The 10261-nt window shown below is 40.8% G+C and overlaps 1 protein-coding gene across 7 annotated transcripts; it reads left to right on the forward strand.

The window, feature by feature from the left end:
- Positions 1–1806: 1806 nt before the first annotated feature.
- LOC125904284 (zinc finger protein 235-like) lies at positions 1807–8709 on the forward strand. Of its 7 annotated transcripts, none has more exons than XM_049601613.1 (2): positions 1807–2330; positions 5268–8709. In XM_049601613.1, exons 1-2 carry the CDS (start codon positions 2138–2140, stop codon positions 6209–6211), a joined length of 1137 nt encoding a protein of 378 aa, XP_049457570.1. In that variant the 5' UTR covers positions 1807–2137; the 3' UTR covers positions 6212–8709. The 7 variants fall into 7 exon arrangements, 3 of the variants coding, with proteins under 3 accessions (XP_049457570.1, XP_049457571.1, XP_049457572.1); XM_049601614.1 differs by having other exon boundaries at positions 5271–8709; XR_007451412.1 differs by having other exon boundaries at positions 2205–2330; positions 3879–5403.
- Positions 8710–10261: the final 1552 nt, after the last annotated feature.

Raw genomic sequence — 10261 nt, forward strand, 5'->3', positions numbered from 1 at the left:
TAACTATGATTTTGTTTTTGTTTTTCTGTCTTGGTTTTTGCTTGTTCTGAGCAGTTGATGACGTAAGCGAAAAATAGCACTTATCTGTCCATCAGTATTCCTGTGTTGTTGTTCTGAGTTTGTCCTGGTCCTGCTGTTGTATTGGGCTTGGTCTTCTTTCACTGTTGTAGATCTTTATTGCTTCTGCATATGTTATTTTCCGCTCTGATTTCAGTTGCTGAATCTCTCCTGCCTGCTTCCTGACTGTGCACCCTCTATAAGCTGCTGTGTGGTTTCCTCTGCAGCTATCACATTTAATCACATCCTTGCTACTACATTTTCTGTGCATATCTTAACCTCCACGTCTATCGCATCTGTGCTTTCCTCTGCATACATTAACAGTATGACCATACCGCTGACATTTAGAGCATCTTAACGGTGGAGAAACATAAGCTCCTACATGGAAGCTCACATACCCTACCATCACTTTTACAGGTAGTTCATTTTCACTGAACTGCACAAATTCACTGTCAACTTTTTCTCCATTTCTGAAGACTTTCAGCTGTTTGATTCCTATTACTTTCCCTCCTTTCAACACTTTTCTGAGTTCGTCTAGGTTTTCTCTGGTGGGGATGCCTGTTATCACTCCCCAGCTCCTCTTTTCTCAAGAAGTATCCTCCTTTTCGAAATTTCTTTCTCACACACAGTTTGCATTTTCATCATTTCATTCCTCTGGTTAGCACTCCTGCATTTTATCAACAGACTTCCGTCACGCAATACCTTTGCCATTTCTATATCTCCAACTGCCTTCCTCAAACCGTTCGTCAGAGTAAGTGGGCTAACCAATGTTAACTCATGTCCCACCTTAAATTTAAGAATTACCCTAAATTCGTCTATCATAATCTTCTTCCTCACAAGTCGCCTTTCCTCGTCCTCTTCTAATGCCCGTTTTCCTGACTGTGTCATCCAGCTATTTCTGTTCCTACATCCTCTACTATTACTCACAATTTGTGTCCATTCAGCCTCCATTTCATCATCCTCCAATAAACCACAGCTTATCATAGACTGTAGAGTATGATGCATTCTTTTAACAGATGTGATTGGTTGTCACAGTCACACCATTTTGTGAGCCTGCAAGGTGTGGACACCCAGTGGAAATGAAATGATCTGCATGTCAACATGAGACTGTTAAGGTGTTGTCATTGTTTGTGTGATCATTCTGCTGATGGGAGTTTGAGACAGACTCAAGTCATCACTGCTGGACTGCTGCATTTTTCCAGTTTTCCAAATATCTTAGTGTTGTGATTATTTTATTTCTGGTGTCTTTGCGTTAGGTAGGAAATGTGTGTGTATCCCTAATAAGATCAACCAAATATAGTATCCCTGCATGATCCAATCTGTAGCATTTCATTTACTCACCATCATCCAGTGTTTGAAGAATATTTCTCCGACCTCACTGTGTTTCCACCATTTTCTCCTCTACTTAAGAAACTCTTAAGCCTCTTAAAAGTCCTCCTCCCTGCTCCTAACAGTTTTTCACCTTAGGAGCTCTTATAAGTTCTGAGATACTCTGTGAATAACTTTTATCTTTACAAGGACCTAGTCTTAACTTTAAGGGGAAATTCGAAGAAAATGTCACAATATAAGAATTTTCTTACACTTTTATAGTTAGGAGCTACTCTTTGTGCTAGGAAGCTTTGTGAATACGGCCCCTGGACTTTATTAAAAAATATAGAGTGAATAGTAAACTCTTGTCTGCGGAGGGCAGCATTACGCTTTATTAGCGTACAGCCTGCCGGAACTTTATTAGAAGAAGAAGAACAAGTTACAACGGAACCGGATATTACTCTTTGAGCAATATGGCGCTTTACATCAGCAGAAACAGCAGTGTCCGTGTGTTGTTAGTGAGAAAGTGTGTGTGACCTCCAGCAGTAGTGATCCACCAGGGCCTTTGTATGTCTGAATGGACTTTTTCAATTAATGCTTTTCCTCTGACTCATCTCCGGTTAGGCTACAAAGCTATTAAAGTTAGCTTAGCATGCTAGCTAGAAACAGACTGACGGGGACGGAAGTTAGCAACACAACGCCTGTCAGAGTGACTAATTGAGAGCAAACATTGTTTTTGACGTGGAGAAAAAGTTTGTGTCAAGGTGTGAAAATGCCTAAAGCCCAAATGCTGAGAGCGTTGGTGAAGCAGCGACTAACTGCGGCTGCTGAAGAGATATTTGGGCTGTTTGAAAGAACGATAGCAGAGTACGAGGAGGAACTCTCTAGATCAAAACAGGAGAATGAGCGACAACGGAAACTACTGGACGCTGTTTTCAACCCTCGGCTTCAGTTACACAGAGCAGGTTTGTTCATTAAACGTTACAAATTCATTATTAAGCATGTAAGGGACTGTTCTTTACTTATCGTAGAAGGGGAGTGGCTGGAGTGTGACTGCGTTTTTTGACCCTCCTTGACTCTTCAAATATTTTTCCTTGAGCCTTGTAAAAAGCCTTGTTTTTTTAACTCTTGTTGTGCATGCTGGTCAGTTCTTGTAAACAGTTTCATGAAAAATTATGTGATGGGGTGGGGTGTAGTTGAAATCGGTACAAAAGGGCTTTATTACCATCAAGGGAAACGTTTACATTTCCAAATCAAGCTGACATGAACAATGGTGTAATTTTGGCAAGTTTTATGGAAAACATGCTTTAAGGCGGGTTTGGAAGGCTTATTTTTTATTTTATGTTTTAATCGGCGGTAAAATAAATACAGTAAACAGCCATTTAAATTTGTATGCCCCTCCCCTAAGTCAAAATAAGAAAAACTGAAGTCTCCTCCCAGTGTTTAAAATTATTGGACGTGCCTCCCCTTTTTTGCACCACCCCTCCCCCTTAAGAAGTAACAAACAGTCCCTAAATGCAAAACTATTTTACTCAGTAATAAACATTGATAGACACTGGTATCTATTTTGGCTTTAACACTGATTTATACATTGAATTCATAGTTTTCTTGTCAGCAGTTTCCTGGTGGTTTGGGCAGCACAGTGGTGCAGGTGCAGTGGTCAACATTGTCGCCTCACAGCATGGGGGTTCCTGGTTTGAACCTGGGGTGGGGGAGCCCTTCTGTGTGGAGTTTGCATGTTCTTTCTGTGTCAGCGTGGGTTTTCTCTGGGTGCTCCGGCTTCCTCCCACAGTCCAAAGACATGCAGGTTAATTGGTGATTCTAAATCATCCATATGTGTGAATGTGAGCGTGAATGGTTGTCTGTCAGTCTGGTGACCTGTCCAGGGTGTACCCTGCTTCTGGCTCAATGTCTACGTAGAGAAGGGGCTCCTAAAAGTCAGCTCAGAGCAGTGTGAAGGAGGGAGCACGGGAGTATCAACTGGACAGAAAAATAGTAAGGGAATATGGGACACTGGAGGGACAGGCTGGGCAGCGGGACCTCATGAGGAAACGATTTATGCTGATACGTGTTATAAAAAAGGAAAAGAATCCAGCTTCTGTTGTCACAATGCATATGCAAATGTCCACTTTGACTCAAGGATGATCTGATTAGTTTTTGGTGGTCATAGGTCAATGGTCAGCGTTGTTGCGACCTTGTCTGTCTCATTCTTGTGAACATGATATCTTAAGAATGCCTCGAAGGAATTTCTTCAAGTTTAATACAAATGTTCACTTGGATTTAATGATGAACTGATTAGATTTTGGTGGTCAAAGGTCAAGGTCAGTGTCACCTCATCTTTCCTATTCTTGTGAACACAATATCTCAAGAGTACATTGCGGGTATTTCTTCACAATACATGTTTTTGGTCATAGCTCTAGAATTCTAATGCTAATTATGACAAAACTTCACACAAATGTACAGTAGGATAAAATGAGAAAGTGATGATTTTTTTCCTTTTTTTTATCCAAAAGGTCAAAGGTCAACTTTACTGTGACACCAAGGGTGAGGGGGCTTTATTGTGTGTATTGATTGCACAATAAAGTCTATTGCATCATGTCCTGCCAGCTTCAAGTGTTTTACCTTTATAGTATCGACACAAGTGGGTTGACAAAGAATTGACCAGAGCTCCAGATTTCTTTCCTGGCCCAGGTTGGGAACAATTTGCCACAACGAATTACAATAATCAAGCCGAGAGGTAACAAAAGCATAGATAACTTTTCCCAGGTCCTAATGAGGTAAAAACAGCTGTAATTTTGCTAAAATTTTGACCATAAACTGCTCTTCTCAACACAACTGACTTCCATTCCATTTTCATCCGCTTATCCGAGGATGGGTCGCGGGGGCAGCAGGCCAAGCAAAACACTTCAGATGTCCCTCTCCCCAGCAATGCTTTCCGGCTCCTCTTGGGGGACTCCAAGGCGTTCCCAGGCAAGATGAGATATGTAATCCCTCCAGTGTGTTCTGGGTCTGCCCCGGGGCCTCGTACCAGTGGGACGTGCCTGAAACACCTCCAGCGGGAGGCGCCCAGGAGGCATCCTGATCAGATGCCCAAACCACCTCAACTGACCCCTTTGGACGTGAAGGAGCAGAGACTCTACTCCAAGTGTCCTCCTGATTGGGACAACTGACTTGTTTGTTAAAATTCAGTTAAGCATCCACCAAGACACCAAGATTTTTAACAATATTGTGCAAGTTTGCAGATAGGTACCTGAGTGCCTTACTTAGACTGTTGACAGAGCTAGGAGGACCAGACGTGATCCCTTTGGTTCTGTTTTCATTTAGTTGGAGGAAGAATTTCACCATCCAACATTTGAAGTCATTTAGATATTTAAAGGGCTTTTCCAGTGAGCAGGCGCTGTCAGGTGTAACTGGTAGATTAAATTGTGTATTGTCTGCATAGTAGTGATACACAATGTTGTGTCTTTCAAAGATGCAGCCGAGGGAAAGCATGTATAATAAGAATAAGAGAGGGCCTAGAAGTGAACCTTTGGAATGCCACAATGGATGGGAGCATGAGATGAGGAACGCTTTCCTATAGTGACTGAGAAGGCTTTTTCTTTCTGGTAGGATGTACAGATTGTAGCACAGGACTCTGCAGACCCACTGCATCCTCCAGGCATTTTAAATGAATGTCATGAGTAAGACGTAAATGGCACAGGGATAAATCAAATGGGATGACAAATCTCGACTGAATGTTTAGTTTGAAATATTCAGAACTTTGGCTATAGAGAAGGTGAATGATGACGTCAAGAGATTGATAAGAGACTTGATACTTTTGAAGCCTTCAATAAGGAGTTTGAGCTGTCTCTGTGTGTATTAATGTCTGTGTGTGTGTGTGTGTGTGTGTTAACTCTTTCCAGCAGATGTCCAGCAGCTGTTGGTTAAAGAAGAGGTTCCCCGTGAGCAGCAGGAGTTAACTGCCATTGTGGACCAGGAGGACCCAGAGCTCCCAGACATTAAAGAGGAACAGGAGGGAGAGCAGCTTGAGGGGCTGGAAGAGGCTGATATCAAGTTCACACTCACTTCTGTCCCTGTGAAAAGTGAAGAAGATGATGAAGAGAAAGCTCAGTCGTCACAGCTTCATCAAAGACAAACTGAACAGATGGAAACAGGAGATGATGGAGAGGACTGTGGAGGACCAAAACCAGCCAGGGACTCAGACCTTGATACACATTTACAACCAGCTACTGATGACAAGACTTCACACTCTGAACCTGCGATTGATGACAGTACAGATTGGGAGGACACTCAGGAACCTCAGTCAGGTTTAAACCTGCTGCAAAATATTGAAGTACCTGTAAGTGACATCGAATCTAATACTGGAAAAACATCAGTTAGCTCCTCTGAATGTGCTACAAGCTTTGGCCACAAGGGACATCCGCAGGAACGCACTGGAATCAAAACAGGGGAGAAACCATTTAGTTGTTCAGTTTGTGGCAAAAGATTCACACGACAAGATCATCTAAGACGCCACTTCACTGTCCACACAGGGGAAAGACCATTTAGTTGTTCAGTTTGTAGTAAAAGATTTGCACAAAAGGGACAGCTGAAACATCACCTAATTGTTCACACAGGGGAGAAACCATTTAGTTGTTCAGTTTGTGGTAAAGGATTTACATCCAAGGGAGACGTGAAACGACACTTCACTGTCCACACGGGGGAGAAACGATTTGGTTGTTCGGTTTGTGGTAGAAGATTCGCAGATGAATCGAATCTGCGACGACACTTGAAAATCCATGCTAAGCAGAAACTTTGGTTTGGTTGTTCAACTTGTGGAAACGATTCACACAAAAGCCACACCTGAAATATCACCTGACTGTCCACATCACAGACTGTATATAGAGATGAACAGTATCTCTTCATTTCCTCCCACTGTGCAAAGATGAAGCCAAAACATCCAGGATATGGCAGCTGCTAGCTAGCACTGGCGATGTCATCTAGAGCTAGAGTCTGTGCAGTAGTATTCTCCTTAGTATCAAGTTCCTGCCTATATACCTGTCTGACCTATCACAAGTAGTGCCAATGATCACACCGATTAGCACAGATAGCTGTCAGTCATGTCATATCCCGTTCACTTATTCAGAGCTCCGCGCTCCCGGAGCGCAGCACATACTTTAGGCACAGACGGAGCAGCAGAGCCATAGACTGGAAAAATAATGGATTTAGCTACCGTGACATCACCCAATGGTTTTTTGACTCCCATTTTGAAGCCTGTAGTTTGGCATTTTGGCTGTAGCTGTTTTGGGTTTTTGGAGCCAGTAGTATCCATATTTGGGCGAGAGAGTGAAGCTGTGGAAGGAACAAGGGGTGGATCTGACCGAGACTGAGGACTGTTCAAATCTCTACCCCGCGACTCAACTCACAAAGCTGTTACTGAGGAGAAAAAAACCCCCAAAAAAGTCATGAAGAGTTCCGCCTGTGCTGTTTTATGGACCCGCAAAAACCTCAGAATTCCAAGAGGGGACACAGAATGATGTGCCTCCCCCAGCCGTCAGCTACCACCACACATAGATTCTAATTCTGTGGGAAACAATGAGTATGTTTACATGCACACTGATATTCCCCTAGTATACTGAGTATGACAATATTATGAATTTGGTACAGGTTAGGATGTTTTGTTTTCAGATTAAGACGTGGGATATGTCAGTATTACTCAGGTTTTAAAAGCATCATTTGGACATGTATACAGCATTCAGAATATGTGTCTCAACTTGGGTTTTTACCACAGTTTGCAACACATGGCCTCTTGTCTGTCTTGTCAGCTCTGTGCGTTGTCATGGAGATGTTAAACAAAAACCAACTTGCCAACAGTTTGCAGGGCTGGTGCAGAGATGCATGCCCAAAGAAAAAGCCCACATTTCTGTTTGGAAGAGGAAATACACCAACTTTCAAACATTATGTTAGACTTGCATGTAGGATCTTATCTGCAAATATCACAAGACTGACCTTTTCAAGAAGGTGGTTGAAGGAATGAAACAATGAGGTTGTGTTGGTAAGGTCTAACAAGTCAGCCACTGGTAGGAAACTCATGGCTGCATGTAAATGGGAATATTAGTGGAATATTCATTTTCATGTAAAGAGCTTAGGAAAATTTTCCTTGTCAGAATAAGGGCAAAACTGGAATATTTTGTACATGTAAACACAGTGAGTGGTACAGTTTATGGTCCACATGGGAGAAACTAATTAGTTACAGCCTTTATGATAAAAGATTCACTTGGCTCCATCTTTTAAAAACGTGTGTTGGTGAGAGTGAAAGAAATATGTGAAGCTGCAGAGATTTTTTTTCCTTATACGGACTCCAGAATACATCTTTTCAGTTAAGATGAAGCTACACAATGAGGACTGTGCAATATATCGATATTGTATCGATATGGTGATATTAGACTAGATATTGTCTTAGATATTGGATATTGTAATATGGTTGGTGTCGTCTCTTCTTGGTTTTAAAGGCTGCATTACATTAAAGTGATGTAATTATCTGAACTTACCAGACTGTTCTAGCTGTTCTATTATTTGCCTTACCCACTGAGCCATTATATCCACATTAATCATTACTGATGATTATTTATCAGAAATCTCATGGTATAAATATTTTGTAAAAGCCCCAATAGTCAATAGTATCATCAGAGTATCACATCAAGGTATTTGATGAAAAATGCTGTGATATTTGATTTTCTCCATAACACCATCCCTATACACAGTCATAATAATTCTGTTTGTATTTGCCTTTACATTATGTAGTCATTTTATGGCGCTGTGCCTTTTGGTATTACATGTAATATTTGATTAACCTGTTCAGAACCCAAATATGTTCTAAACACAAAATAAATATTGTAATGGTGGATTTCTACTCTAAATGCATTAGCATGATTAGGATACTTTATTATGTGTTATTTTTTCTGTCCATTTCAGTGGATGAGGAATCTGAATGCAGACACCACCTAATAGTTAAAATGACAATAAATGGTCATAACAGACCTTTTTTTCAACAGAATACATGAGTTTTCAAGCCTATTTTAAAAAAAAAACAAACTGATGCAATGTGTATTTTTGAGAGTTGTTCTTCACTTAGGCATCTTTGTCCTGGGTCTTGTGTGTAGACTTGTTACAGATGTTTTGTAGCACCATATGTAATCCTTTTTTGATTGTTTTTATGGATTTGTTTTTTCTAAATTCTGTGTTTTCTGTTTCAGATTTCTAAATTCTGTGTTTTACAATTTTGTCTTCAGAATGGGTGTGTAACGATGTGATGAGTGAATAAAATTTTTAACAATTCAATAAGAAGACTTTCCAAATCTATCTAATCTAATGAATACCAATGAATTTGATGTAACACAACAATTAGGGTTGGGTCGGTATGAGAAAAAAAAAAAAAAAAAACAAACGGTCTGGTTTTTGTAAAAAAAAACAAACAAACTGTCAAGTCGGTAATACCGGATTTTTGCCACTTGGGGGCGCAATTGACTCATTTAAAATAAAAAAACAACCTTAGGACAACAGAGTGAAAGTAACAAGTTGTTTCTTTTATTCCTTACAAATAAATTTTGCAGCTTACTCAATCAGTGCAAACAAGGGTTGCCTCCTTCATCTGGCTCATAGCCAAAGTGTTGCCATAGTGGCGCATTCCTTGATTTCGTCGAGACTAAACTGTCTGCCATTATCGACTCCCCGTCACTATTAAACAAACTCCAGGCTACAGTAGAGACGCATACGCACTCGCACAAAATCTACATCATTCCAGAGCTGTGCATTTTTGGATGGATGAAATGTACAGAGCTGTAAAGTTGTCCACCATGGTACCAGTTTCCTGCTAGGTAACAGTAGCAAACTTGTTTGATGGTTGTTTGGTTTGTGACGTAATAGGTCAACCGGGAAAAGGTCCAATAGTACCAAGCCGTAAGGGGGCATGTCTCCACTTATTGTAATGGAGTCTGACACACTTTGGTCAATAAATTGATTCCCTCCCGTGCTTGTATACTGGGATACGGACAGTAGTCCTATTAAATAGGGCGGCAACTAAGGATTATTTTCATTGTCGACTAATTTGTCGATTATTTCTTCGTTTAGTCAACTAATAATTTTATCAGAAAATGTGTTAAAATGTTGAAAAATGTCGGTTTCTCTCTCCCATACCCCAAAATTATGTCATCTAATGTCTTGTTTCGTACTCACGCCAAAGGGTTTTAGGTCACCGTTACGGGAGAGTGTGTAAAGCTGCCAATATTGGAACATACGAAGCTGCAATAAAAGTATTTTGGGGTACTTTTGTAGTACTTTTCTATGAAAAATGACTCAAACTGATCAGTCGACTACTAAAATAGTCATCGATTATTTTAGTAGTCGATTACTCATCGATTAGTCGACTAATCATTGAAGCCCTACTATTAAATGGCCTAGTTAAGCTGTAAATGTAGCTCCACTTAACTGCATGTAAACGTACTGAATGGCGAATTCCTCAGTTTTTTGGATGACTGCAGGGTCAGGGATAACGCTAGCTTGATGGAAAAATATCAGACGCTTCCTGTGGATGAACCAAGAAAAAAGGGAGGACAGGATTTGATCCAGCTTGAGTGACTGGAAAAAAGGTCAGGCTGATGTTAGCTGTCACTCACATCTCCATGGTCAAGCCGTAGGCATGGTACACTACCCCATAGCCGGAGGTGCACCTCCGGCAAAATGTAACTACACGTTGCAGCGATGCAGACCACCTGTCTATTTTTGTAAGCTGAAAACCATTTCCCTCAGTGGAGACAAAGCTTCTATTTACTTTTATTTCAGAAAAATAGAGGATAGGGGATATGGACAAAAAGTCAAATCTCAGTATTTACAGGCTGACTGCCAATACACAATATAT

The sequence above is a fragment of the Epinephelus fuscoguttatus genome, linkage group LG17 (genome assembly GCF_011397635.1).
Source record: "Epinephelus fuscoguttatus linkage group LG17, E.fuscoguttatus.final_Chr_v1".
NCBI classification, from domain to species: domain Eukaryota; kingdom Metazoa; phylum Chordata; class Actinopteri; order Perciformes; family Serranidae; genus Epinephelus; species Epinephelus fuscoguttatus.

Excerpts from the sequence above, each read along its gene's own strand:
- LOC125904284 (XM_049601613.1), top strand. The coding sequence starts at position 2,138 with ATGCCTAAAGCCCAAATGCTGAGAGCGTTGGTGAAGCAGCGACTAACT. Across the intron at positions 2,331-5,267 it reads GCTTCAGTTACACAGAGCAG|CAGATGTCCAGCAGCTGTTG; the intron begins GTTTGTTCATTA and ends AACTCTTTCCAG.